The following is a 27,754-nucleotide window of genomic DNA, read 5'->3' as shown; positions in this document are numbered from 1 at the left end:
CGTGTAAAGGCAGCTCCCCGCCCCCCACCTACCTCAGAGTTCGTCTTTAACTTTCACTGTTGTTTCTATTTATATTTTTTGTGGGTGCTTTTCTCCCCTCCTAGGATGTTCCCAAGTGGGGGGGGGGGGGGCTTCTCCCCACCCTGTCCTCTTTGCCTCCCCGCTCCCTCTTGGGTTGCTGACCTCTGTGTGTGTGGGGGGGGAATGCCTGGTTTTGCGGCCTGTAATTCGAACTCGGATCCCTGGGCGGCTTGCTAACCTTGCACCCAGGAGGAGTACCTGCCACGCCGTGAAGCCTGTCTGCGGTGCGGGGAGGGCACGGCGACACAATGGTGCTGCCGTTGCAAAGCCAGACCTTCCCTGCCCCCTGCAAAGCGGGGGGGGGGGCGGGGTGATTCCCCAGGAGAGAGCTCCATGCACAGTGCTCTCTAGTCTCCCCCCACCCCCGTATCTGCCGTTCCCCCCCTCCCCTGTACAGTGTTATTTTGTGAGTGTCCGTTTTGCATTGAATCCAGCCGGGTGGGGCGGGGGGCACTGGGAACTGTGGCATGCAAAGGATTAATGGGGCCGAACTGATGAGGGCGGGCAGGAGGTTAGAACCCAGCACAGAGGGGGTCTGCTCCTGTCTGAGCGCAGCGCTGGATTTGAGTCGGCGCTATGGGGCAAATACCTATGTCTAGGGCCAGCCGGCAGTTGGGATCCCCCAGGGCAATGCATGGGGCTACTATTAAAGAGGGCGTCCCAGGGGCAAGGGCCTCACGTTGCCCCTGGGGGTTCCACACCCACTCCCAGCTCTGTGCCTCCTGCCCCTCTTCGGTCCAGGCTGCCCTAGAGACTACACATCCCAGCGGCTCATGCTGGGCTCTGTGGTCTCGCCAAGCCACGCTCCAGCCACGTTTTGGGGGATGGTGGCTGGTGTTTTCTCCCGGGGACAGGTGAGCCGCGTCCCTACCCCCCGAGCGCCCGTGTGTTTGAAAGAGAATTGTCTTTGCGTTGAAAACGTTTGAGCTTGATTCTTCCGGCAGCAGCCTCTTCCCCGGATGAATTGGTGGATCTGTGCTGTGTACATAGTGGTTTTTTTTAAAACAGAGAAAAGATGAAACCAGATTCTATNTTCTTCCGGCAGCAGCCTCTTCCCCGGATGAATTGGTGGATCTGTGCTGTGTACATAGTGGTTTTTTTTAAAACAGAGAAAAGATGAAACCAGATTCTATTTATTGTGCTTTGGAGGAAATGTTGGGGGATAATTTAATGTTTTTAACCATTAAATTAATATTTGTGGATTATGAATCCTGGCTCTTCCTTCCGGCAGAGATGGCGGCCCCAGCGGCCTGGGTGGGGCTGGTGGGTTCCCTGCAGCTGTCTTGCCACAGAGGTGGGGAGTTAGGATCTCAATGCACTTTTCAGTCCGACTTCCCGTCACCGCTCCCATTTGATACTGGGAGGGGAAGTGACTCTTCTGAGGTGTCACAGATTGCAACAGAGCCCGGGGCAGAACCCAGGAGTCCTGGCTCGCAGCAGCCCCCCGCTCTAACCACTAGACTCCACTCCCCTCCCAGAGCTGGGCCGTAGTTGCAGCTGCCCTGATACCTCGTGTTTTGCACCCACGTCACATCCCACACAACTACGGCAGCACAGTCCCCTGGCTCTGGGCTCCGGTTCTGGCTCCCCCGTCACTGGCGTGCCCTGTGTGCCAGTTGCTGTAACTGCTGGGGGGAGGACACTGGGGGTCTGGCACCATTGCTCCCTGGTGCATCACCCTCCCCTTTCCCCTGTCTGAGCCTTCTGTTCCCTGTAGCCTGCAACAGGGACTGGAGAAGATACAAAGAACCCGCCTCGATCCCCGTGATTTGGGCAGAGCTCTCCTCCCACCTGCTCCATGGGCCGTGGGGAGAAGGGGCTCAGAACTATTCAGGTTTGTCCGGAGCCTTTGCCGGGCTGGCCGTGACTCTGGCTGGGAATCCAGCCCGACCTTAGCTGCTGACGCAATGCTGGGAACTGTGCGCCTGGAGCCCGGCTCGGGGATGCTGGCCGGGTACCTTCCCCTTTTCTGCTTGGCCCCTAGGGGGCATGGGAACTGGCTTCCCTGCTACGGGCCTGGAGGTTCCTGCTGCAAGGGAGGGTGTCTGGCCTGGTTCAGATGCTGCTATAGGAACCTGGGGGTGGGGTGGGGGGGCAGCGGGATCTGCCCTGGCGCTTGTGGGGTGGGGATCCCAGCTCCCAGGCCTGTCTCTGCTCCTAGCGCTGGCTGGGTCTCCGCAGTGACGCTGCAAGGGAGGCTTTATCGGCCGGGCTGTCACTGCGGCCTGGGCCCAGCCTCTGGGTGGGGCGCTCAGTGACACAGCAAGGGAAGGAAGGAAGCCAGCGTTTGGCAACGCTAGCTGGGTGCCTGTTGCCAGGCCAGGGTGGGGCAGCTCAGGCTCCGAGCTAGGAGGGGAGGAGAGAGGAGCGCTGGCTGCTGCCAGGCGCTTTAAAAAATAAAAGCGAAAGCCCTGGGCCCAGCTGGGGCCGTTTCACAACCTCCCAGCCTGGGGCAAGTGCCGGAAGCCGCGAGCAGCTGGGAGGAGATTACTGGAGATGGAGGCTTTCCCCAGCCGCAGCTCCTCACCCCCACCCCACGGCGGGCCCCTTTGTTCGGTCTTCGCTGCATCCCAGTGATGTAGCTCGGAGTGGGGCGAACCCACCCGGTGCATCTCTCCCCCCAGCAGAGTCTGCCACAGACCCCAGGGAGCTCAGGCCCAAATCTCTTTGGGCCTCAGTTTCCCCATTCGTACAATAGGGACGAAAGCTCTGCCCTACGTCCTGGGTGTGGCACGCAGGGACCACAGGGGTACAAGCCAGAGAACTACCTCAGATACAGAGCGCTGCTAAGGGGCACCTGGGGCTGGCATAGCCGGGGGGCTGTGGGTTGGGACTGAGGGGCACTGGCAGAGCTGGGGGGAGAGGCTGTCCTGGGGGGGGGGGGGGGGTGGGTGGGGGAAGGAGGTGGGGGGGTGGGTTCAGTGACAGCTCCAGGTTGCTGCGGTCCCTTTAAATGTGGGGGGCGGGGCTGCCCCTAAGCCCCGCCTCTTGGCCTGCCCACGTGGTTCCCTGACCCGGAAGTGCCGGCGCCCACGTGGTGGGCGAGGAAGATGCCGGAGCCGGAGCTGAAAATCAACGCGGGCTTCGCGGCCCGCTACGGGCGCTACCGGCGGCGGGAGGAGCTGCAGCGGCGTGAGCCGGGGGCGGGGCCAGGCCAGGGGGCGGGGCCTGGCGAAGGGGGGGAGCCCCCCCCACCCCAAGGGCGCCTTTCCCCAGCAGCCCCCCCCATTGCATTACATCTGCCCCTACAGCCCCCCCTTGTCCTGGGCTGCCCCCCAGCTCAGCGAATAGCCCCCCGCCCTGACCCAGAGACCCCCCCCGTTCCTTCCATGGTCCTGAGGGAGGGGGTGGGGCCCCTGGGGGAGAGGCACCCGCAGACCCCCCCCGGCTCCCCGCTAACCCCACTGCCTTTGATCACCCCAGTGCAGGATCGCTATGGGGCCGACGCAGGGGCCGGTGAGGAGTCCAGCTCGGAATCGGAGGAAAGTGGGGACGACGGGGTGAGCCTGGGATGGAGGTTGGGGGTCAGCGGGCCTGAGAACGGGGAGTGGCTTCAGAACAGGACTCCTGGGTTCTCTCCCCGGCTCTGGGAGGGGAGTGCGGGCTGGTGGGTCAGAGCAGGGGGGGCTAGGAGCCAGGACTCCTGGGTTCTCTCCCCGGCTTTGGGAGGGGAGTGGCGGCTGGTGGGTCAGAGCAGGGGGCTGGGAGCCAGGACTCCTGGGTTCTCTCCCTGGCGCTGGGAGGGGAGTGGGGGCTGGTGGGTCAGAGCCGGGGGGGGCTGGGAGCCAGGACTCCTGGGTTCTCTCCCCGGCTCTGGGAGGGGAGTGGGGGCTGGTGGGTCAGAGCAGGGGGGTGGGAGCCAGGATTCCTCCTGGGTTCTGACCCCGGCCCTGATGCTGACCGGCTCTGTGCCCTTGGGTGAGTGACTTCCCTGCTCCGTGCCTCAGTTTCCCCCTCTGTCCTGTGGGGATAATGCTGAGCTGTGCCTTGTGGGCTGGGGTCAGTGCTAGACACAGGGCCCCAGAGAAAGGGTGGGGGGGTCGCTGTTGACTAACCCGCTGGCCCCGGCAGGAGCTGGACCCCCTGGAAGACAGAGATTTCTATCGCACTCTGGCCCTGCTGAAAACCAAGGATCCCAGGATCTACCAGAAAGACGCCACCTTCTACAGCCAAGCAGGTAACATCTCCCCCTCCCGTGTGTGCCTCTGCTGGGCACCTCTCCCCCTCGCTCCCTGCCCCCGGTGGCTCCCCCCATCTGAGCCGCAGGGTTGGCGTAACTGTGGGACCCGCTGGGCACAGTAACTCCAGGGGGGGGACCGCTCGGGGCAGAGGCCTGGTCCTGGCTCCCATGGGCAGCTCGCCACGTTGTCATAGTAACCTAGGAGGGACACACTGCATGGGAGCCCCTTCCTGCTCCGCCCCCCCACCAGCTTAATTCCCAGCTGGGACCCCTCCCCCCGCTGCCTTTACTCCATTCCCCAAGTCCCCACCTCCCAAGGCCCATGGCTGGGGTCTCCGAGCCAGGAATGGAGGGCTGTAGTTCCCTGATCTATGGGGACGCCCCTTCCCGGCCTGCAGGACACTCGAATCCCTGGTCCGCACAGCCAGCTGTTTCCCCTGGCCCGGAGCGCCTGTCCCCGCGCTGAGCTGGGCTGTGGCTCTGTTCTCAGGTTCCTTGTCCGAAAGCGGGAGGGGGGCAGCAGCAGCTCCGAAGAGGAAGGAGAAACCCATGTACCTGAAGGATTACGAGAGAAAGGTGATCCTGGAGAAGGAAGGGTAAGGAGCGGGGGCTGGGCTGGGACGGGTGGGGCCCCAGAGGTCCCTGGAGGGGCGATTTCATAGAGTTTAAGGCTAGTTTAAGTGAGCAAGACCCACCAGCTATGCATCTTAGACGGAGGATGCTTTGTCCCAGCTCAGAGCCCTGATTTGCACTGACCGATATCTCATCTCCAGCCGAGGCCAATCCCTGATGCTTTAGAGGCAGGTGGGAGGGGGGGACACAGCCCAGAATATATCTGTCTAATTGTGCACTGGGGAAAAACATCCCTTCCTGACCCCTGCAAGCGACTGGCTGAGGCCCTGAAGCCTGCGATTGGATTATAGCCATTGGCTTAATGCAGAGCTTCAGGTGTTAGGTGTGTGTTGAGGACAACACGGATGAGGGGTTGGCCTCCCTCTGGAGCCTTCTGGCCAAAGGCCAGGACTGGTTGCCCCGTGGCTGAAAGGGCAGTGCAGAGTTTGAGGGGTCCTCCTCCGGCAGGCAGCTGTGGGTCTGTGGCAATGTTGACATAGCCGGGATTGGGTGCTTGGCCCCTCTGCCGATGGCGGCCGACATGGTGCAGGGGCGGCGTAAAGACTGAAACAGCCAAATAACCCGTTTTCTTCCTCTTCCAGCAAATACGAGGAGGATGAGGAGGACGAGGAAGCAGCAGCTGAAAGACAGAAGGTGGGGAGGGGCTGGGAAAGGGCCTTTTCAGGTTGGGTGGGGTGGCTGTTTCTCCACCCAGAGAGCGTGAGGGAGGAGGTGCCAGGATGCCTTCCCCCTTACAGAGCCTGTTCTGCCTCCTTAAACCCCATCTGCGGTGTCAGTGGGACATGGGATTCTCCTCTTCCTGCCCTATGCTGTTGCAGCATAGCTGCTGAAAGACTGCTGGGCCTCACCCCAGAGGTGGCCGCATCTCAGCGCCGGGGGAGGGATTCCTTTGCGAGTATGGAGACCGGTGCCAAGTTTAGCCCTCTGTCTCCCTTGCTGTGCAGAGAGCCGCCTCCCAGAGCTACGTTGAGGAGCAGAAGCGAATCAAGGAGAGGTGAGGGGGAGGACGGGGTGTGGGGCACAGGGTGGACGTGGGTGACCAGGGTGAGTTCCTGCAGGGACCCACCAGCCACAGGGGCCACCGGGGGGATGGGCTGTGAGCCCCCAAAGGGGTAGGTATGCAGCAGCTGCCCACTGGGGAGGTACCGGCTGTGGGGGAAACAGGTGTTCAGCACTCCAGCCAGGCAGGCGCCTGTGATCAATTCGGGGGGGTGGGTCTGGTGCCTTTGAACCCCAGTGCCTGCTGCTAATCCCACGGCGTCCCCGTCCCGGCAGCTTCCGGCCCTTCGTGGCAGACAGCGACGGGGAGGAGAGCGCGGGGGAAGGCAGCTCGGCCCTGCTGCAGAAACGGATCAAGAGCACGGAGGAGAAGGTGGGTGACTGGTGGGGGTGGGCGGGGGGGTTGTTCTGGGTCCCTGGGCCAATGGGGGTTCTGGGCAGAGACGGTTCCTGTGCCGGGGGGGGTTGGTGGGGTCAGGCATCTGGGCTCAGGGGCTGCGGTTCTGGGGGCTGGCTCCCCTAGGTGGGGATCTCGGCATGGCGCCTCCTGCTGGGCTGGCTGGATTTGGGGGGCGGGGGGAGGTGCTGTGCAGGCATCTGGGGTGCTGACGGGGTCTCTGCTTATCTCCACCCCAGGCGCGTGAGGAGGAGGGCTATGTCAGCTGGCTCAAAGGGCAGGATTTGCCCCCAGACCAGCAGCTCGAGGACCTGGTAAGCGGGCACCTGTTCTCCTCCGGCCAGGTGCTGTCGGAGCCCCCGACCCCAGGGCCAGCGTCCCATGTGGCCTGCCCCTGACTGCCCGGGCTGGGCGCGGCCGGTGTGAGGAGGATGCCTGGGGCAGAGACCTCCACAAGTGCCCCCTGCTGGTGGAATAGGATGGAATAGGGTCCACAGCCAACGTAAACCCAAATCGCGCCCACCAACCCCTGGCCCAGCACTCGGCCCTTTGCCCGGGTCTCCCCTCTGGAGAGTCCGTCCTCAGCCCACAGGCAGGAGGCACCTGCTGGTCCCTGCCGGGCGCCGGCCCCTCAGGGCTCTGTTCTGTTCTCTCCCTTGCGATATCCTGGGACTGCGGAGCCCCAAGGCCTTTCCGGGGCCAGCCAATCTGTGACGGGGCAGCGTGGGGCAGCCCAGCCTTAGATCCGCTCCTCCCCGCCCCCGTCTCCCTGCAGCTCTGGCTCTCGGGCCCATCTAGCCGGGGATCCCGCCTCCAACAGGAGTGGCACCAGCTGCTTCAGAGGTAGGAGTGGGAGGCAGAAACGGGATCACCTGCCACTGGGGGAAATCCCCCCTGACCCACGTGAGTCAGGGCGTTGGGGTCCTGCCCCAAAGCAAGAGGGGGTCCTAAGCCCCAAAGCGAGAGGGGTCCTAAACCCCTCTCCCAACTCTCGGTTACTCTAACCCTGGCCTCAGTCGCCACCTTGTGGCAGTGAGTTCCGCCGTCCTCTCTCCACCAGGCCCCGCTGAAGGAGTATTGGAGCGACCCCACGCTGGCCCCCGGGGAGCGTTTCCTCCGTGACTACATCCTGAACAAGGGCTACAGGGAGGAGGACGAGGAGGGAAGGCAAGTGCAGTGGGTGCACCTGGGGAGCAGCTTCCCTGCCCCTTGGGGCTGGATGAAGGGATCCCCCGACCCCAGGAGCCAGATCACAAGCGGACCATGTTTGATTGGGGGGGTCTCTAACATGTGGGGCCTGGCCTGACTCTCGGGGCTGTGTGCCCTGCAGATCCAGTGGGGTGGGCGGCTCCGCCCCAGCTGCGCCTGCCTGGACATGTGTCCTTTGGAACTCCTGGAGACCGGCCGCCTCTCCCATTGGCCAGTCTGGGGTGGGTGTGGCCACCCTGGCCAATCAGAGCAGGAGCTGGGGGGGGTTATTGCTGTGGCAGGAGGAGAACCCACTGGAACCAGATGGGGACGGGTTCGGCTGCTGTGGGGCAGTGAGGGGGCAGCCGTGGGGCTGGAAGTGGTGGGGGGGGGGCCTCCCTGGGGATAGCAGGCAGGGGGGAAACATGGCCTGTGAGCAGAGCTCGCTGTGGGGGGCCAGAGTTACCCCCCGGGGGGGATGGCTAGTGCCTGGAGGGGCACGTGCTGAAATCAACATATGGGGCAAGCATGCGATGCCGCCGAGTGGGGGTGATGGCTGCCAGCAGGGGGCGCTTGTCTTTGTCCTGGGGAGGTGGAAACATAAGGTAAAGGCCGCGGGGGGGCTAGAGCAGGGGGGCAAATGAGGGGGGGAGCCTGGGCTGGGGCCCCCAAATTAAACACCCCCCACTCTGTCCGCGGTGGTGCAGGTGAATGCTGCTGCTCCCGGCCCCGGCTGACGCTGCTGGCTCTTAGCTCAGCCCTTTAGATCCCGTGGTCGTGGGTTCGATCCCCGGCGCTGATGGCCCACCCAGGGTGTCACATCACCCCGAGGAGAGGTTCCTGGGGACACCCCCCCCACATGGCCTTGTTGTCTCTCCCCAGGGGCCCCAGGGCCGTGTCCCCGCTGCGGCTGGAGGACTCCTCGGACGAGGGGGAGCTCTTCCTCAAGAAGCAGGAGGAGTTTGAGCGCAAGTACAACTTCCGCTTTGAGGAGCCTGACGCGCAGCTGGTAAGGGACCCCCCCGGGTGCCATGTACCCCCCCCCCCCCCTCCAGGTGCCGTGTCCCCCCCTGCCTCCTCCCCCGGGCCCCATGTCCCCCCCGGGTGCCGTGTTCTGCCCCCGGGTGTTGTGTCGTCCCCCCTGGGTGCCATGTCCCCCCTCTCCCCCCGGGTGCCGTGTCCCGTCCCCCCCGGCACTATGCTCCTCCCCTCAGGAGGGCGAGTGACTCTGGAGCCAGGGGCAGCTGAGTGGGGCATGATAGGGTCCCAGGAGGGGGGCGCTGGGAGACCCCAACACAGATGCAGCTCCCCCCCCCCCCCAGCTGGAGTGGGGGCTGCAGTGTCAGGTGCCCCCCATGCTGTGGGTGGGGGTGTCCAGGCCGTGGGTGCAGGATGCCAGGTCCCTGCAGTCTCGCCTGTGTGTGTGTGTGTGTGTGGGGGGGGGGTGTCTGGCGGTAACAAGGGTGCCGTGTCCTCCCCAGGTGAGGACTTATCCCCGGACCATCGCCAGCTCGGTGCGCAGGAAGGACGAGCGGCGCAAGGAGAAGCGTGAGGAGATCAGGGAGAGGAAGAGGAAGGTGAGAGATGCCCCCAGCGTGTGGGGGGGTGGGGGCTGGGCTGAAGGGGGCTGGGGGTTCTCCACTCCTGGAGGTTATGGGGCAGCCTGAGTCACGGAGCTGAGCAAACAAAGACTGTTCAATGTGGGGAGAGAACAGGGGGCCCGGACTCCTGGGTTCTATCCCCAGCTCTGGGCGGGGAGTGGGGTCTAGTGGTTAGACGGGGGGGCTGGGAGCCAGGACGCCTGGGTTCTCTCCCTGCTCCTGTCTCTGCTTGGTCTTTACCCTCAGTGTACTGGTGTCTCCAGGGGCTGGTTCTATCGGACACTGAGTCTCTTGGGGGTTAGGAGCCGCCCCCCCCATCTCTCTCTGTTGCGGGTGCGGGGGGGGGTGTCAGCGAGCAAGGGGACCCCATCCCATAATAACCCCCGGCCCATCCCCCCCGCAGGAGAAGGCCCAGAAGCAGGAGGAGTTGAAGCAGCTGAAGAACCTGAAGCGCCAGGAGATCCTGGCCAAGCTGGAGAAGCTGCGGGAGGCGACGGGCAACGCGACCGTGGGCTTCGGGGAGCAGGAGCTGGAGGGGGCCTTCGACCCAGCCGAACACGACCGGCTCATGCAGGCGAGAGGCCCCCGCCCGGGGACCGGGACCCGCCCACCTCGCCCTGGGGGGCCTGGCGCTTCCTGGCCTGCGGCACAGACACCCCCCTGCCTCACCCCACTGGGCCCTGGCACCTCCCGGCCCTGTGGCACAGACACCCCCGCCCCCACTGGGCCCTGGCACCTCCCGGCCTGCGGCACAGACCCTGCCACCCGGCACCTTCTGGCTGGCCTGCAGAGACCTCCCCACTCTCCCCATGGGGCTCTCGCATCTCCTGACGCCGCTACACCCATCTGGGCTCCAAGGGGTTAATGTCCCGCGCCAAGCCCCCAGCTGGCTCCCATCTGGCCCGGGTCCCATGTCCCTGGCTTGGCTCCTCTGTGGGTCACCGGGCTGGGGGGACCTTCCGTGGGACAGAGGAGCCCTCCCTTGTCCTGTCCCCCTGGGCACAGCCGCTCCCCAGGCAGGAGTGGGGAGGGGGACTCCTGCCCCTCTCAGCCCAGCTCTCACTTGGCTCCTTTTCTTCCCACCCCACAGAAGTTCTTTGGGGCCGAGTATTACGGGGAAGCGGAGGAGGAGAAGCCGCAGTTCGAGGAGGAGGAGGGTGTAGATGGTAGGTGGATGGGGGAGGGGGGAGGGGGGGCCACCATGAGACTCCCACCCCACTTCTGTGCTCAGATCAGCTGGGCAGATCACTTCTCCCCACCCCCACTCTGCAGGTGGAAGGTGATCTGATTTGCATATTCACATATGCAAATGAGACTCTCTCTTTGGGAGGGGCGCATGAATTTGAGGGGCTGGTTCTGGGAGAGCTGTCTGGGCTGGCTCCATAGCGCCCCCAAACTGCAAATGGCGGGGGGCAGCGAGGGGACATTGCATCTGAGCTTCCCCCCCACTTCCTGTCCCAAACCCTGCAGGCAGTGCTGTTAAAATCAGCTGCCGCACCCCAGCCAGAGGTGGCTGCCTCTCCGTGGTGGGTGGGGTGATCCCTGCCCCGGCTCACAGCTGGGGGCTTGGGGGGGCGGGGAGGGGCAGTAGGAGTACGATTCCGCTCCAAAGAAACCATCTCTTTCCCCTCTGGACCCAGACGGCTGGAACTGGGACAACTGGACTGGTCGGGACGCGGAGGGGGGCGAGTGGCCGGAGGAAGAGGGGAGCTACGAGCCGCACTGCGAGGACCCCAATTTCGTTGTACGTCCCTGGGGCTGAGACCCCGCTGAACTCATGACACTGGTGGCAGTGCTGGGTGACTCCAGCAGGGGGTGCTCCCGGCATGCCAGTGGGGCACGTTTGGGGGCGCCCCACTTGGGGATCGGGGCCCGTGGCGCTGGGAGGTGCGGGGGGAAGCGGGGGCGTCTCCCTGAGCCGAGGGTGACGGGCGCCCTGGGGCGGTTCTGTCCCCAGATGGATGCGGATTACGACCCCCGCGTGCGGCCAGGCCCCCCCCGGAAGCGGCAGAAGGAGGCGCAGACGCTGCTGGGAAAGAGGAAGCGCAAGACGCGGTTCACGGAGGCCGTGGAGCGGAAGAAGCCCCCGTTCGACCCTGGTAAAGGGGGGCGCCATTGGGGGGGCGGGGGAGTTCTGCCTGGTGTCCTGGGGGGTCAGGCTCCTTGGGCCCAGCAACCGTCCTGCCCCCCCGCCCCTCCCACCGGGAGCCATGTGCTGCCAGCCAGCCAGCCCCCTTCCCTGGGTGCCCCTAGGATGATTCCCCCCAGTTCCGCCCAGGCCGGCTCCGCGCTCGGGGTATCCCCCTCTGGTTCCCTCCTGTCCTGCCCCCGGTACCCTCCATGGTCTGCCCCAAGGGCGTCCTGCAGCCAGGGGGCCCCAGCCCCCTCTCAGTCTGCCTCAGGGCCCCCCACAGCTGAGAGGGAACTGACCTGGGTGGGGGTCACTGGGGGTGGTGCCCTGGGCTGGGAGGGGGTTGCTGGACCAGGGAGCCCCTGAAGCCTCCCCTTTCCCCCCCGTCCCCAGGGGCTGGCTCCTTCGAGCAGTACCTGGACGAGTATTACCGTCTGGACTACGAGGACCTGATCGGCGACCTGCCCTGTCGCTTCAAGTACCGCGCCGTGGTGCCCTGCGACTTCGGCCTCAGCACTGACGAGGTACTGCCGTCCTGCCCCTCCCCTGGCGCCCGCCGTTCCACCCCTCCCCCGGCGCGCGCCCCCTCCCTCGCCCCTTCAAGTACCACGCCGTGGTGCCCTGCGACTTCGGCCTCAGCACCCACCAGGTACCTGCCCCCTCCCCCGTCCAGCGCCTGGCACCCACCCCTGTGCTCCGCTGGCCTCCCCGCAGTTCTGGGCCTAGCCCGGCTTCTGTCCCAGCTCCAGGAGGGGAGTGGGGCCTAGTGGTCAGAGCGGGGGGGGGGGGGGGGGGCTGGGAACCAGGACTCCTGGGTTCTCTGCCCCGACTCTCTGACCTCAGGGGATCAGGTCTGTCCCTTCTCTGTGCCTCAGTTTCCCCCTCTGGATCTAAGGCTGATTCCCGGCTCCTGGGGGACCCTGCCCCTCACAAGTCATGAACCTTCCCCCTCCTTTGCTCTCGCCCCCCATCAGATCCTGGCTGCTGACGACAAGGAGCTAAACCGATGGTGCTCGCTGCGCAAAACCTGCATGTACAGGTGAGGGGCTGGGGGGCCGCAGCACTTGGGGGATGGGACGGCAGCAGATGGGCCCTGGGCCCCTGGCCCCGCTGGGAGACGAGGGGTGCTTCAAACCAGGACTTTGCTTTGCTCAGAAACCACATGCAGGGTGAGGTAGAACCCAGGAGTCCTATTCCATCCCTGGCTCTGGGAGGGGCGTGGGGTCTAGTGGTTAGAGCAGGGGGGAGGCTTGGAGTCAGGACTCATGGGCTCTGTTTGTGCCTCAGTTTCCCTCTCTGGTGCTCTTCCATAGCATTGCTGGATTATCGTCCATGTCCCATTCACACGCTGCCGGGCTGATTCTCCCGTTCCCCAGCTCTCAGCCCTTCTCCCGCAACGAGAGGCCCCAGAGGGTGACCCCTGGGTCCCGCTCTGTGGGTCAGTATCTGAGCCCTCCTGCCCCGCGTCTCCCCGCAGGTCGGAGAAGGAGGAGCTCCAGGACAAGGCCACCTATACCCGCAAGGCCCAGAACACCGGCAAGAAGGAGCAGATCCTCAAGTCCCTCTCAGCCACGTACGTACCCTGGGCGCCAGCGCTGAGTCCCCCACGCTCCCGCCGCGTGATTTGAACCCTTCACCTGCATGGGAGCTCGTCTCTAAACATGTTTTTTTGGCTGGGAGTTTCCTTGGTTTTTAGGAGTTCCAGGGGGCTGCTGGATGGGCCCCCCCAGCTGCTGCACGTTCTATGGGGCTCCGGGGGGCTGGGCCCCTGGCAGGGAATCTTAAGCGCACTGGGGTTTCAGAACGGAGGCTGCTCTGCGGAGAGCATGTTCCCTCCTCTGCCCCCCGCTGTTTGGGCCTGTAGGTCAGTGCCCCCCTGCCAGGCTGTCCCCAGAGGAGCAGGCTGGGAGGGCGGGGGGCAATGCCCCTGAGCCCGTCGCCTCATATAAGGGAAATGCTGTGTTCACATGGGGCACCGTGGGTCGGTGGAACGCCCTGCTACATGATTCCAGGGAGGCCAAGAGCGTGAAAAGCCTGGATGCTTGTATTTCTCCTGCCTTGTGTAGGGCGTCTTGCACCTTCCCCTGGTCCTGGCCCCTGCTGGAGACGGGCTGGATGGGCTCCCGGGCTGGCGATGCCTCTGTTCTCGGGGCCGCAGGCCTCGCAGGGGTGGGCGGCTCTGGCATGGCAGGGCTGAATTCGCACAATGCCCCTCGCTTTGCACCTGACTCCTCTCCTTGTCCTGCAGCGCGGAGGAGGCCGGCAGGGCCGAGCGGCGGCCCAAGCTGGGGAAGAAGCACCAGGACAAGGCGAAGCGGCAGCAGGCGGAGCAGGAGCCGTCCGGCGCTGGCCTGGCTGAACACCAGGAGGATGAGGGGCCCCCAGTGCCCACGGCAGGGGCCCTCAGCCCCACCCTGCAGCCTGGGGGCCCGGAGGGGAAGGCCTCCCCTGGGCCCCAGGACACGGCTCCCAAGGCAGGGCCGCGGCGGAAGCGGCGGGGGCGGAAGGGGCTGCTGCTGGGCGCCAAGGTGCGGGTGGGCGGGCGGGAGTTCAGCGGGCAGAGGCTCCAGGCCTACGGGCTCAACCCGCGCCGCCTGCACTACCGCCAGCTCCAGCGCCACACCAGGAAGCGGCCAATGCAACAGACTCAGCGGGCCCAGGCGCCCGGACGCCAGGGGCCTGTGGACAAAGCTGCCCGGGCCTGAGCACGGAGAGGAGCCAGGGGCTCGCGTGGCAGCTGGGGTCACTGTCTCTACCCCTTCCTGCCAGCTGCGGACAGAGGCGGCGCTGCTCGAAGGCCGGACACCTGCCTGGGTCCTGTTCTGGCTCAGTGCCTCAGTTTCCCCTGCTGGAGCTGGTGCGCTGCCGGCTGGGGCTCCGTGTTTGGTTGCAGAGAGCGGAGCAGAGCTCGTTTCTCCTTCAGCCCTGCGGGGCGATGTTCCCTTTTTTACAGATTCTGAAATAAACCTCGCCCCGGTGCTCTGGCTCCCGGAGTGCGGCTTTCATCTCGGGCCCGCCAGTGTCGGCTGCGGCTCCCCCTGAGCCGGGGAGGCATGTTATACCGCTGCGGCTTAAACTAAAACGGGGCTGTTCCTTCAGCCGGGGGAGCCCGACCCTCCCCTGGAGCCCTATGCAGGGAGATGCTGGGTGCACGGGGCCGTCCCCTCCTCGGGCTGTGGGGCTGGGCCAGGCAAGCAGCCGTCCTGGAGCTGTCTCTTCCCCCCTCCTCCACCCCGCAGACCAGGGGCTGCCTTTGCTTTAACCCAAGGACTTAGCCCTGGCAGCCGCTGTCCTCGGGGGAACCCGCTAATGCCACATGGAGCCGAGTCTCCTACCTGCCCTAAGCGGGCAGGAGCAGTGCTGGCTCCAGGCACCACAAACTCAGCCAAAGCCCCCTGGTTTTTCTGATGCAAATTTGCCTCTGGGGGAAGGGGTGGGGAAGCAGAAAGGCCTGGGGAGGGGGGTAGATCCTGCTTTTCCCCAGCTCCCTTGGGGACACAGGGAGTCCTGGGCAGTGGGGCAGGGCCCTGAGGTGCCGTTACACGAATTGGCCCCGAGGGCTGGGCAAGCCCCTGGCCCTGCGCTGTCAGCCTAGCTACCCTAGGCAGGGCCTGGCTCTGGGTGGCCCCCAGTGCACCCTGTGGTTCCCTGCTGTACCCACCCCAGCTGTGCCCAGCCCTGGCCGCTGGGGGGGGGGAGGGGGCTAGTGCCCATACTGCTCTGGGGCCCAGCTGCCCTCTCCCTATCAGCACCGGCTGGGGGCATGCAGGGCTGGAGCCGGGCCCTGCCTTGCCCCTCTGGCTGGGCCGTGGGCCCGTTGCTCGTTCCCCACCAGGCTGCAGCTAAGCCCCTGAGCCGCCTTAGCAGGTGATGCGAGGCAGCCCTTGGATTTCCGAGCGGTTTAAGGGGCCGTGGCGGGCGCTGGTGGCCCCCCTGCGGGGCGAGGCCCCAGGCTGGGCACAGAGCGGCAGGAGTGCGAGGAGATGGCCCTGGCTCGCCTGTGGTGCTCGGTTGGGCCATGGCGGTGCCGTGCGCTGCTGCTGGCGGGACTCCTGCTGCTGCTCCTCCGGCAGGCGGCCAAGCCGTGAGTATCTGGCACCTGGGGGGGGTGTCAGGGGAGCTCAGCAAACCGGGCCGGGGGCAGCAGGGGCTGAATGGGGCTGTCGGCAGGAGCAGCTGCAGGTGCTGGGCCACGGCTCCCCTGTAATCCAGCGCCCAGCTCTTGCTGTGGGCAAACGCTCGGCGTGGGCAGGCTGGGACAAGACCCCCCCCCCACCTGCAGTGCATGTGGGGTTGGGGCCTGGGGGTTCCCCAAGGGCCACATGCCTCAGCAAGCAAAGCAAGGGGGCTGCTGCTTCAGGAGCCCCTCCTGGCCCAGGGTGCCAGTGTGCCAAGCGCTGTACACACGGGTGTATCACAGGGGCACCCTGGCACTGTACATGCAGGTGTATTATGGTAGTGCCCAGGCACCCCCCCCCCCATTGCACCAGGTGCTGTAAACGTGGGTGTATCACGGTGGTGCCCAGGCACATCCCCCCCATTGCACCAGGCACATCACAAACCCAGAACCGGCCAGGACCCAAAGGCCTCCCTGGCATTCAGTGGCCGCTAGGGCAGTTCTCCCAGGCAGGGTTTGCACAGGAACCAGCCAAGGGCTGGGGCACCCCCTGTCCCCACCATGGACAGGCCGGGCACTGAGCCCCCCGGAGCTGGCTGGGGCCGGCATAGCTTAGCACCACACGCTGACAAGTGGGGTGGGGGTAGGCACCTGGCCCCGAGGCCAGCCAGGGGAGTTGTGCCTGTAGGGCCCGGAGGCCAGCCACCAGCGACGGGAACGCTGGGCAGGGGGTGGGGAAGATTTACCCGGGGCAGCACAGCCAGGGCCCCAGGACGTCACTCAGGACACCTGGGTTCTCTTCCCAGGGCTGCAGGCTGAATCCCCTCCCCCGCCTGGCCCCTTCTCCCACCCTGTCCACCACTCGGTTCAGACTCAGTGCTCTGGGGCTGGGCCTGGGCCTGGCCATGCAGCAGCTGGGGGCCCCGCTCCAGCCAGCGTCTCCCAGCAGCGAGGGCCCCTCACCCGCCCCCTCTCTCCCGCCACAGAACCAGCCCCACCGAGCCACTGCGGGGGCAGAGCTCCGGCCGCCCGCCCCCCAACGTGGTGTTCGTGAAGACCCACAAGACGGGCAGCAGCACCCTGCAGAACATCCTCTTCCGCCTGGGCGAGCGGCACAACCTCACTGTGGCCTTCCCCCGTTACACCTACCAGTTCGCCTACCCCCAGCGCTTCGCCCCCGCCTTCGTGGAGCCGCTGCCGCCGGGCGCCGCCCGCTACAACCTGCTGCTCAGCCACCTGCGGCTGGCAGCCGGCGAGGTGCGCCGGGTCATGCCCCCGGACAGCCTCTACCTCACCATCCTGCGCGACCCCGTCCGCACCTTCCAGTCCGTCTTCGCCTACTACCGCAGCACCGTGCCCGCCTTCCGGCCCCTGGCCAACCACACCCGGCCCCTGGCCGCCTTCCTGCAGGCCCCGGCGCGCTACTACGACCCGGCCGACATGGGCAACGGGCTGGCCAGGAACCCCATGGCCTTTGACCTGGGGCTGGAGGCCGGCGGGGAGGAAGGGGGCAGCCGATGGGACCAGGAGCTGGAGCGGCTCAACCGGACCTTCCACCTGGTGCTCATCGCCGAGCACTTCGACGAGTCCCTGGTGCTGGCGCGGGAGCTGCTGGGGCTGCACCTGGAGGAGCTGGCCTACGTGCGGCTCAACGCCCGCCGGGGGGCCGTGGACGAGGCCTCGGCCCCGGGGCTGGCGCGGCGGATCCGAGCGTGGAACTGGCTGGACGTGCGGCTCTACCAGTACTTCCGGGCTGTGCTGTGGCGCCGGGTGGAGCGTTACGGCTACACGCGCATGAAGGGCGAGCTGGAGGCCCTGCGCTTGCTGCTGCGGGAGACCCGGGAGACCTGCCTGGCCGGGGAGGCCGTGGGGCCGGAGGAGACGGCCGACGAGCTGCGGCCCTGGCAGCCCGACTCCGCCACCATCCTGGGCTACAACCTGCGGCCCAGCCTCCCCCCCGGCCCAGTACGCCCGCTGCTACAGCCTGGTGCTGCCGGAGCTGCAGTATCACGCCCGCCTCTACTACCGGCAATACGGCAGGGAGCTGTGCTCCCTGCCATGTGACTAGTGGGGACAGGCCAGGGGGCTTTGAATGTCCACCAGCGAGCCCCAGGGCCCAGCCGCCTGGCCCTACAGCCCCTCTCTGACCCACAGCCCACGAGTCGAGCAGGCGAGCCCAGCACGGCAGGACAGCTGGGCTTTGTCACTGCCCCATCCCCACTCCGGGCCTGAGATCCCCCCCATTTCGCCTAGCTAGACTGAGCCCTTCAGGGCTGCCCTCAGCGGGACGGGGACCACGAGCTTAGCGTGTGCAGCGCCCACCCCCACCCCCTCCCCTGCCCCCTGCTCTTAGCCGGATCCATAGAGCGCTGCTGTAGCTTGCCCTGGAGAAGCTGGAAGCGGCCCTGCCCCACCCTGCGTCACACACGGCCCCCAGCTTTCTCGTTCCCGCAGGACCTTACCCGAGAGGCCCAAGGAGCGCAGGACTGTGGAGGATGGGGGAAAGCGCCCCCCCCGCTGTCCCAACCCACAATAAATAAACCAGGTCCATTTAAAACCAGCAGCTGTGGCATGTTCTGACGCCACTGAAAGGAGAGTCTGCTCCGTTGGGCTGCCCCGGGCTGGGGGGGGGGGGGGGGGGGGAGCCCCCCCCTCCCCACTACACAGGGCGGATGTGGCTGGTTCAATTCCCGTGCTAAAGCCCTCTCAGCCTGCCACCACCCTAAACCATGGGGCCCCCGGCCCCAGCTTTCTGCTGTTAGGGCTGGATTAGAGCAGTGGAGGGGCTCCTGATGCCCCCCCGCTAGCCCTGTGGCTCTGCTCCCTGCCCCCCAGTGACAGCCCTGGGGAAGGGCCTGGCCCTATGGTGGCTCCGAGGCCTAGTCTCCTTCCCTGTGGTGCGAGGGACGCTGCACAAGGACGGTGGGCTGGTGGAGAGCAGTGATAGGGTCCCCTCGGGGATACAGGGGTCCCCCCCTACCTCACGGGGTCAGTGCCTGCGGATGGCAGCTCCCTCTGGGGACAGGCGGTGGCCGGGCCGTCTGACCTCTGCACTGCGGTTCAGAGGGGCAGCCCGGGAACCGGCCGAGGGCAGAGCTGGAAACAGCCAATGACCCGCGCAGCAGTCGCTCAGCTCCGGGGGGCGCTAGATCCTAGCACAGTAACAGGCCCGGCCTAGGTGAGGGCACCGCTCTCCCCGCGGGCCAGGGATTTATTCCAGTGTGAACTGCAGCCTGGCAAGTACAGTGTGCAGCAGGGGATCTCCAGTTCTTCGCCGGCTGCCTGTCCCCACAGGGGGGCGCCCTCGAGCCAGGGCCCAGCGCCCCCTGCTGCACCGCCAGTGTTGTGACGTGGTGGGCGGGGCAGCCAGTGGCCCCCGCCGTGTCTCTATAAATAAGTAATAAATAAGGGGGGAGCGGCCTCCCCCCGCTCACAGGAAGACGAACTCGTCCGAGCTGGCCTTCTTGGCCTTGCTGCGCTTGGGGAGCTGCACGGTCTGCTGGGAGAAACGGGAGCACAGCTCGGCCAGCCCGTACTCCTGCGCCTGGCCCTCCGTCACCGTGAACATGGGGTACTTCTCCTTGGCCGACGAGGAGTTCAGCACCTGGGGGGCAGAGGGCTGGGGTCAGAGGGCCACGAAAGGGAGGCAGAGACACCCCCCCCCTCGCCACATACACATTATCTGCTTGCAAAATCCACGCGGCGCCCCCCTGCTCCCAGCCAGCACCTCAGGAAGCCCCTGTGCTGCCGGGGGCAGGGAAAAGGCCTGGGGCCAGGCCACTGGAGGCATCAGCCCCTTGGCTTGGCACGGCGGGTTCACCCGCATGGGCACGCGTTGGGGGAGGAGCACGGAGCCGTCCTGCGCTGATCTGACCAGGCAGGATCCGGATATCGAGGCGGGCTTGAGTCCACCCGGCGCTTTTCCCAGGCAGGTGCCCACACACACGGCACAGGCGCCAGGCACCAGCACAGGGGCTGCGGGAGGGTTACGTCCGGGGCGTTCTGGGGCCCCAGCAGAGCGCACGCCCCCGGCCGGTCCCCACTCCAGCTGGCACCAAGGCATTGCCCGCTGCGGCCCTTACCCTGGTCAGCTCCAAGCACAGCGTGTCCAACTCCTGCCCGTCGCGGGCGTAGAAGCCAATGGTGCAGCTGGGATCCATTTTGCTGAAGGCCATTTTGCGGGGTGAGCTGCAGTGGAACGACTGGAAGAGAGAGCGTGTACGCAGGTTACTCTATGGGGCCAGCCCCCGGCAGGAGCTGCCCCCCCCCCCCCCCAGCCCGTACCGACCCCAGGGGGGAAGTTCTCCTTGGGGGGGTCCCCGAAGGGCGGGCAGTAGTGGGGGTCCAGGTACAGCAGGAAGTCGTCTGGAAGGCAGAGTGGGGGGCGGGGGGGGGGGGGGGAACATCAGCAGGAGCTCAGCAGCCCCTCCCTCAGGCAGCCGGGATCACGTCGGCCCCAGCATCCCACCGACAGCATTGCGACTCAGACCGTGCTGCGGTGCCACATGGGAACTGTGGTTTGGTTCCCTCCTGTTCCCCCTTCTCCTATGGGCCAGGCTCCCCAGCCAGACTACATCTCCCATGTACTGTGGCCAGGGACTCCCATGAGACAGCCACCTCCCCAAGCCACGGGGTGACTGTGATGCATCATGGGAACTGTAGTCCAACCAGGGAGGAGACCCAAACTACAGCTCCCAGGAGGCACCGCAGCAGCCTTTCCAAACCCGAAACTGTTGTGTTTCCATTTTTTGCCAAGGGGCCGGAGTTTTCCCACGGGAAGAGCCTGTTTTCCGCCTGGCCGCTCCCGCTCTGCTGCCGGGGACGGGCGCCAGGCACGTACCTTGGTAGCCCACGAAGTAGAGCGAGTGCTTGGGCTTCCCACCGATGATCCCGATGCAGAGCTCCAGCTTCAAAAGCTCCTGGAGGGAGACGGAGACACAGGGTGGGGAGCTCAGCCGTGCCCCACCCACGGCCACAGCCCTGCCCCAGCACAGGCCCCGGCACACAGCAGGGATCCAGGCAGCTAAACAGGGGGCGGCACCAAGAGGACTTCCAGGGCGATGGGGCCTCAGGAGGTTCCTATACTGGGCCGTGACTCGAGGCAGCTTGATGTGCCTTGCCAGAGCACCTGGCGAGACGGGGACTGAGAGGAAGGATGGACATGGTGCTAACCTGGGAGACCCAGGTTCAGCTGTGACAGACTCCCTGGGGCACCTTGGGAACCTCCCTTAGCCTCAGTTTCCCCATCTGTGTCGTGGGGATAATAGCATTGCCCTGCCTTTCGGAGAGCAGCGAGGAGAAATACTTTAGAGATTGGGACAGGCAGATACTAATGTAAGGGGGGCTGGACAAGAACCCGGGACAGCTGGGCACTGCTGGACAAGTCCTGCCTCCCATTCCTTCCCCCACCAATCAGGGTCCCCCAGTTGTTCAGGCCCTGCCCCCGCCCTACCTTCACGCAGTCTACATAGACAGGATTGAGGGTCTCCCCGCCCAGACGCATGGGCACCAGGATGATGACAGCTTTCCGCCTGGCGCCGGGATCTGGCATGGTCCGGCCGTCGCTCCCAGACACCAGCCTCGCCACGTCCCCCTTGTACACTGAGGGGGTCACCAGACAGAGGGGAGCGGGGGGTTAGTCACTGGCAGGCTGGCGCACCCTAGGCCCCAGGGGGGTGGGGGTTTTTTGGGGGGGGGGGGGGGGTCAGATCCTAGCCCGGGGCAGGGAGAGACCCCCAGCCTCTAGGTGTGATACCTGAGAGTCACAGCGCCCCCTAGCCCCGGTGTCCATGGAGCCCTTCAGCTTTCAGCCACAGGCTACCCACCCCACAGCACCAGCCCGGGGCCACTCACCTGTGCAGTCCTGAGATACGTAGACAGCCAGGCTGCTGGCTTCCGAACAGCCTTCGACCGCTTTCCTGCAGGAGATGGAGGGGAAGAGAATGAGCGTCCTGCGGCCCGGCCTCACCGCAGCCCAGCTCTGCGACTGGGATCGGACCCCTGCAGCCCAGAAAACGCCAGCCGCCGCAGGGGTGGAGATCGCAGGCCGCAGGTGTGTGCTTCAGGAGAGCTCCCATGTCACGCCAGGGCCGCCCTGGTGGAGCCAGCGTGGTGCTGGGGGCTGTCGTCTGCTCACCTGACAATGTGGGCAGCAATGGAGGGGCCGTACCAGTCCCCGGCTTTCTTCCCCGAGCTCCTCCCCAGCTCCACCAGCCGGTGGATGCCGAAGGGTGCCCGCGGGTGATCGGCGAACCACGAGACGATGGTGCGGTGGCTGCGCTCCTTCTCCAGCTCCTGCGGGCTAAGGGGGCGAGGCGGGGCCCAGATGCTCCAGGGATCCCTGCCTCTGTCCACAGTGAGGGCAGGCAGCTGCTGCCGGGCGGGAGAGACGGGCTTCATGGGGTCCATCTCCACCAGGTTGGTGGTGAACAAGGCGTCGGGCCAGGTCCAGTCTAAGAGTAACAGGAGAGGTACAGGCAGTGTGTCCCACATGTGTGCCCTGGAGGGGGCGGGGCCCACACATGGCATGATACCAATACCCCTCTCCAGGGGCCAGAGCTCAGCCTGAAAGTCACTCGTGGAGGCCAGGCCAGCAACGCCTGTCCTCCTGGGAGGCCGACTCCTGGGTTCTGTGCCTGCCCCTGCCTCCGTTTCCCCTCAGAAACACCCCCCTCTGTTGTGAAAGGCCGAGTGCTCTAGGGAGGGGCTAGGCAGGGGATTACTGACAAAGGGACACGACCCAGGGTGCTCCGAGTGCCGGCTGCTCCCTCCACCCCGGCAGCCAGAGCAGATGTGGCCTTTGCTGAGCACGTGCAGTGTCTTGCCCCTAGCTCTCCCCCGGGGGCAGACGGCCCCATTGCCACCTCCTGAAGGGGTTCTTAACCCCTCCCCACCCACCAGGGCCTGGGCACAGAGCCGGGAGCCCTGGGCACACGCCCGGCCAGCCCTGGATTTCTGCGGCATCCCCTACTTACTCCTGCCGAGGAAATGCATGAGGAGCCCCTGGGCGAGAATCATCTGCCCACTGCGCAGCATGCAGCCCCAGCCGCAGTCCGTGGTCCACACGGTGCCCTCCAGCTGCGGGAACTCCCGGCGGTAGGTGAGCCAGACACGGGAGGCAAAGTCCTTCTGGAACCGCTCCACGTCCTCTGCAGGAGAGACCCCGTCAGCCACAGGGGACCCCCGCCTCCCCACTCAATCCAGGGGCAGGGCAGCAGCCCAGAAAGGAACCCCGCTGTCACAGCCCCATTTCGGAGCCTCTCAGCGCTGCGCCATCAGCAGCCAGAGGGGGCGATGTTCGCACAGAACCCCATCAGCAGGGCAGCGCTCTGGGCCAGGACTCCAAACACTGGGGATTAAGGTGTGTGATGGGGGAGGGTGGGAAAGGTTTCACCCAACACAAGTGTGAGATTCTGACACTTTTCCCCTCCCCGAATCGGGAGGAAGAGCCAAGCTCTCCAAGGAAGAGTTTTGGTTTGGGTCACTGCAAAGGTTTCGTTTCTGTCGATCGAGGGGGGTTGTGCTCGAATTCGTTTGAATTTATAAACTAAATCGGCAAGAACCAGGAAACCGGAACTGCTCCTTTTGGAAACACCACAACTCCGCAGCTGCTTCCTTTCTCCCCAAGTCGAGAAGTTGGTGAAACCGTCCTTCCTGGTTTGGACGAATCAGCATTCGCCAGCTAGGCAACAGTTCACGGAAAAATCCCACCCAGCTCCAGACGGGAGCCAGGCGAGATGGAGCCACGGCTGATCTCTGAGCTAACCCGGCTACTCACCCTCCACCTCGAAGCAATAGACGTGGCCGAAGAGGTATATGGGGGACAGCTTGCTGAAGTTGGTTTTAGTCTTGACCGTCCATCCTGAGAGGGGAGAAGCAGAGAGAAGTGAGCAGTGTCCTCCCGTCCGCACGCCCTTCCATTCCCGGGTCCTGACCATCACAGAGAGGAGCCAAACCTGCTCCCTCCTGCTAAACCCTCACATCCCCAGCAGCCAGGGTCAATAACCCAAGGCTCTATTCCCATGCACAAGGCGTGGATTCAGCCGGCGTACACAGCTCTGATGCCCTGGCTGGCTGCCCTAGCTTTCCCTGCCACAGGGCATTACCCCAGATGCCCCAGAGGTGCCCTGTTCTCCACGTTGCGTCCTGACTGCAATCAGGCCAGGTGGGCACCATGTACTCAGCTTGAGGGGGGATCGCTTGGGGGTAAGGGCACTGAGCCCCTGTTCCCACGGTTCTGGTTGTGTTTGCCACCTGCCTGCGTGCATGTCATTTAAAGGAGACAAAATGCCAACAGCCACACCTTGGTGCAAAGAAAGCCGGAGCGGGTCAAGGGGCAGCTGAATCCTGCCACACGGCCTCCCCAGTCAAACCCAAACGAGTCCTCTGGCCAGCTCCGCTCCACTTGCTGGCTGCGCCATGGCCCTCCCACCAATTGACTTTGTTGCTCTAAGCTACCGGCTACAGCCCTTTGGAGGAAGTGAAACAGGCAAGAGCCTCGCCTTGAAATTCCCTCTGTGGGTGGCTCCAGGAGCTGTGATCAGCATTTGCCAGCAGCATGTAGCAGGTTGTTAGACGCAGCCATGTTAATTGCAGCACTGATCTAGACACAGGGTGGGGACGAAAGATGTTGCTTATTTCTCCTCCACTCTCTACGTTGGCTTCCCACACCGCTGGCTCCAGATCAAGGTCTCGGTCCTTAGCTTCAAGGGGTTCGCTTCTTGGCCTGGGCCCAAGATATCTAAAAGACCGTCCAAAGCTCCACTCCCCGGCCCAATAGAGCGCTGCGCCCTAAGGGTAAGGCTTGGCTGGGCAGCAGAGCGTTTTCTCGGCAGCCACTCCCTGACGGTGGAACAAACTCCTCCGGGAACGAAGGGCCTTCCCAAACCTCCCACCTTCTGCTCCAAACGCAAGGGGCATTTCTCTGACCAGCCTGCTCCAACACAGAGCAGCAGGGACATTTCAAAAACCCTAGAGTGCTACCAAAACACGCCACGCCACTGCACGGGCTGCTCCCCGGGGCGGGGGAGAACTAACAGGCGACAGACATGGAATCCCATTGCTTAACGCGCGCCTGGGAGGAACTCGGTGAGCACAGCAATGAGAAGTGTCAGAGCCTGGAGAGAGGGCGCGGACGCCAGCTGGGGCCAGGAATACCTCTGTATTTCGTTCACCAGCTCCCTGCAACATGCCCACTACCAGCCTTCTATGGCCCTGCGGCACCCACCCTTGGGAGTCCCTGCACGCTGCTTGGATCCTGGCCACGCACAGGGCTGCAAGGTAGCAGCTGCTGCAGGGGGGAATTCTAGTGATTTCCTTTGAAACACTCCTGCATTATCCCCTAGCCCAGCTGCCCCAGAGCCCAGGAGTCACATGGCACAGCAAGGCAGGTGACCTTCGGCCAGAGGCTCTGTAGGAGCAGAGCTGTTCTCCCAGGACCTCCCAGCTGCCAGATCCTGACCACCCAGAGCAGCGCAGGCCGCAAAACTGCCTTTGTTGACATGCTGATGCAGCAGAAGTGTTGCGAAGTTTATCAGCAAGATAAAGTGTCTCTGGCAGACAGGCACTAGGCACCCCCAGGAGGAGGGTAGCTCTGAGGTCAGCTCTCATGCCCTGAAGGGAACAGAGACAGCACTCAGGGAGTGTGGTCTTTCCAGCCACGTCAGCAGCAGCCAGTGAGTTGGAGGAACCCTTGCTCTGCCCGAATTGACCGAGTTACAGGAACAGAAACCTGCACTCAGCTGAGCTGGGGAAACCTCACCATCCCCCCGTTCACGGCAAGGTTTCTGCTACCCTGCTAGGAATGGGACTCACAGCTGTCCTGGTTAGGAACAGCACGAATGATGGGCCCAATTCGTAGCCACTGCCCTAGACGTTCCCCATTTCTTAGGGATCCCCCTAAGCCTGCAAGAGACGCTGAGCCCGTTAGTACTACAGGGCCGTGGAGGCACCGACTGACTGATCCTTGCCGCCCTCCTGTGCTGTGCGTGAGCCGTTCAATCACTGTATTTCACTGCCGGGGAAGACAGAGAGGGTTAAGTGACTTGCCCCGGGCCCAGAGGGTCAGTTTTAGGGCTGGGATTAGAACAGGAATTTCGAGGTCCCTGTTCCGGGTGGACTGAGGAAAGTCTTTGGGTCACAACACAGTTGGGACTGAGCATGGGTGGAAGCCCATCCTCCCAGCAGGGCCACCTGGCTGGAATCCAGCTGGCAGGATTCTCACAAACATCAAGGCCTGGCTTGCTCATAGGCCTAGATTTGCCACAGCATCCAGACACACCCACAGAGACTGTAGGCAACTGGGACGGGCTGCTCCCCCATGGCCAGGAGCAGGGAGGTTTCTGACACCAGCACCAGGGGTATCGACGTAGGAATCTACAAGACAACTGGCAGATGGCAATGCATCGAGCTGCCTGCTGTCCACAAACCAACAGCTGCCACCCCTGGAGCTGCCACTCCCCAGCCAGAGGGCTGGGGGAAAAGCCTTTTCAACACACTGTCACTCCCTTTACCATTGCCACACCAGGCCAGAAGTGCCATGTAACAGGCTCCTGCTGGCACAGCTAAACTAATCCAGGCCAAGCACTCCCGGGAGACTGGGAGCTTAAAGCCCCAGGGACAGCACATTTTCGGGGCAGCCCAATTCCAACACGGACAAGTGACATCTAACCATTCTCTTCCCCGCTGGCCAAGCCACCCCCGGCACCTTTGAAATCCCGGGTGCACTGACTGAGCGGTGAATCAGAGTAGGAAGCAGCTCTCCTAAGGCCAGCACAACAAGCGCCCAGTACCCGGCGAGCTGGGCAGTACCCAGGCGGCCAGGGCGCTCACCGTATTTCACGTTGTTCCAGGCCGAGAGGAGCTTGTTCTTGATCTTGTCCACCTCATCAGGTTCGCTGGGCTGGCCGCTCTGCGCTCCCCCCGGGAATAGCCCATTGCAGCTCCCTTCCTGGCTCCCGGCCCTGGGGTTAAAGAGCTTCCTGCCATCTGAATGGCGCAGCTCGTCCTGGCTGACGTACTGCACCGAGGCAGGCGAGACAGAATTCATTGAGAAAGCGGGACGGGCGCGGACGGTGTTCTCAGGGTGGCGAGGCCGGGACGCAAGTGCACGTGCATTGCCAGGAAAGCAGAGCTGCCGAGCAACCAGAGACAAGGGGTTATTTTCAGGGAGGATGCTCACCGTTAGCACAGAGGGATGAATGTCACACACACACACCCTGTCACTTCCCCCAGGTCTGCACCCCACCCCTCAACGCCGCTGCAAGAGAAGGGCATTTGAACACGGGCTGGGCTGCTTGACACGGCACAGGTGAGCGAGAGGCCCAGGGAACAAATCCAGGCATCAGGGCAGTAAGTCAGTGCGGTTAGCAGTGGGTAAGGCCCAGAGGGACGCCTCCGGTAGAGTCCTTTCTCCCTACAGCCTTTTCCTGCCCCACACCTCTCTACAGCCTCACCTTACACCCACATGCCCCACCCCACTGTGCTGTCCGCACCTCCCCTGCTTTCCATACTTGGCACACAGGGAGAAGCAGCTTCCTGGCACACTGAGTTGTGGGGGATCTCTGAGGACTGCCAGCCCTGGACACCTGAGCTCCTGCAACATCTGTCAGGGGAATCCCTTCATGGTCCCCTCCACAGCCCTGGCGCCCCCCAGCCAAGGCTCTTCCCCACCTCTCCGCCATGCAGCTATCCAAAGCGACCTCTCATAGCCCCGCGTCCCCCCTCAGACACTCCCCATAGCCAAGACCTACCTCTGGCACCGCCCCCAAACCTGCCCCAGACCTGTACAGCCCTGCTGTTCCCCACCCAGCCAATGCCTCCTAGGCAGCTCTGGCACCCCACAGCCAAGGGCCCTCTCCACACCCATGGGGCCCCCCCTCCCCAAACCGACTAAGCTAGGAATTGCCAGGATCCCCTGACAATCCCCTCACAGAGGGACCCCCATAGCCCAAGCTCCCCACTGCCTAGCCCTGGCCCTTCCCACACAGCCGCCCGCTGAGCCCCTCCGACCAGATAAAAACCCATAGCCCTGTCCCAGGACCACCCCCCAGGCCTGTTGGGGGGACTCCAGCCCCTCCCATAGGCCCAGCACCTCCCACCTACAGCCGTGTCACCCCCCTTAGCTCAGGGCTTCCCACACCCCTGCCCCACAGCCCTGCTCCCCCCCACACCTGGAACCGCCCCACAGCCTCACGTAGGACAGCCCTGCCCCCTAACCGCAGGCCAGCGCCCCCCGCTCCCAGCCCCCCAAGTAACCCCCAGAGCCCCCCCTCTCCCGGCCCCCCAAGTAACCCCCCAGAGCCCCCCCGCTCCCAGCCCCCCAAGTAACCCCCCAGAGCCCCCTGCTCCCAGTCCCCCAGTAACCCCCCACTCCCGGCCCCCCAAGTAACCCCCCAGAGCCCCCTGCTCCCAGTCCCCCAGTAACCCC

The 27,754-nt window shown here is 64.7% G+C and overlaps 3 protein-coding genes across 3 annotated transcripts; 2 read left to right on the top strand and 1 right to left on the bottom strand.

Moving 5' to 3' along the window:
• The first annotated feature begins 3,003 nt into the window (after positions 1-3,003).
• KRI1 (KRI1 homolog) lies at positions 3,004-14,196 on the top strand. The gene is made up of 19 exons (XM_034792866.1): positions 3,004-3,213; positions 3,505-3,581; positions 4,153-4,258; positions 4,752-4,857; positions 5,476-5,527; positions 5,839-5,888; positions 6,170-6,266; positions 6,530-6,604; positions 7,351-7,466; positions 8,361-8,487; positions 8,960-9,055; positions 9,483-9,653; positions 10,170-10,245; positions 10,720-10,823; positions 11,037-11,178; positions 11,604-11,734; positions 12,185-12,249; positions 12,688-12,783; positions 13,459-14,196. Exons 1-19 carry the CDS (start codon positions 3,132-3,134, stop codon positions 13,913-13,915), a joined length of 2,226 nt encoding a protein of 741 aa, XP_034648757.1. The 5' UTR covers positions 3,004-3,131; the 3' UTR covers positions 13,916-14,196.
• A 1,950-nt stretch (positions 14,197-16,146) lies between these two features.
• LOC117889052 (galactosylceramide sulfotransferase-like) lies at positions 16,147-17,660 on the top strand (the record flags this gene model as incomplete). Its single annotated transcript, XM_034792865.1, has 1 exon — positions 16,147-17,660. A coding segment is annotated over one exon (1,245 nt), but the record flags the coding sequence as incomplete, so codon positions are not given.
• An 841-nt stretch (positions 17,661-18,501) lies between these two features.
• Positions 18,502-26,465, bottom strand: ATG4D (autophagy related 4D cysteine peptidase). Its single transcript, XM_034792995.1, has 10 exons — positions 26,158-26,465; positions 23,105-23,188; positions 22,302-22,475; positions 21,464-21,779; positions 21,181-21,245; positions 20,780-20,928; positions 20,168-20,246; positions 19,616-19,692; positions 19,410-19,529; positions 18,502-18,931 (listed from the first exon to the last, which is right to left on the bottom strand). The coding sequence occupies exons 1-10, from the start codon at positions 26,372-26,374 to the stop codon at positions 18,758-18,760; spliced, it is 1,455 nt and encodes a 484-aa protein (XP_034648886.1). The 5' UTR covers positions 26,375-26,465; the 3' UTR covers positions 18,502-18,757.
• Between the last annotated feature and the right edge of the window lie 1,289 nt (positions 26,466-27,754).

The sequence above is a fragment of the Trachemys scripta genome, chromosome 16 (genome assembly GCF_013100865.1).
Source record: "Trachemys scripta elegans isolate TJP31775 chromosome 16, CAS_Tse_1.0, whole genome shotgun sequence".
Lineage (NCBI taxonomy): Eukaryota > Metazoa > Chordata > Testudines > Emydidae > Trachemys > Trachemys scripta.
This window is presented reverse-complemented; position numbering and strand designations above follow the sequence as displayed.

Coding starts and splice junctions, on each gene's coding strand:
- KRI1 (XM_034792866.1), top strand. CDS start 3,132: ATGCCGGAGCCGGAGCTGAAAATCAACGCGGGCTTCGCGGCCCGCTAC. Junction 9,056..9,482: donor TCAGGGAGAGGAAGAGGAAG/GTGAGAGATGCC, acceptor TCCCCCCCGCAG/GAGAAGGCCCAGAAGCAGGA. Junction 12,250..12,687: donor CGCAAAACCTGCATGTACAG/GTGAGGGGCTGG, acceptor GTCTCCCCGCAG/GTCGGAGAAGGAGGAGCTCC.
- ATG4D (XM_034792995.1), bottom strand. CDS start 26,374: ATGAATTCTGTCTCGCCTGCCTCGGTGCAGTACGTCAGCCAGGACGAG. Junction 23,189..26,157: donor CTGGAACAACGTGAAATACG/GTGAGCGCCCTG, acceptor CTCCCCTCTCAG/GATGGACGGTCAAGACTAAA. Junction 18,932..19,409: donor TGTGCTTGGAGCTGACCAGG/GTAAGGGCCGCA, acceptor TCTGCCCCCCAG/GTGCTGAACTCCTCGTCGGC.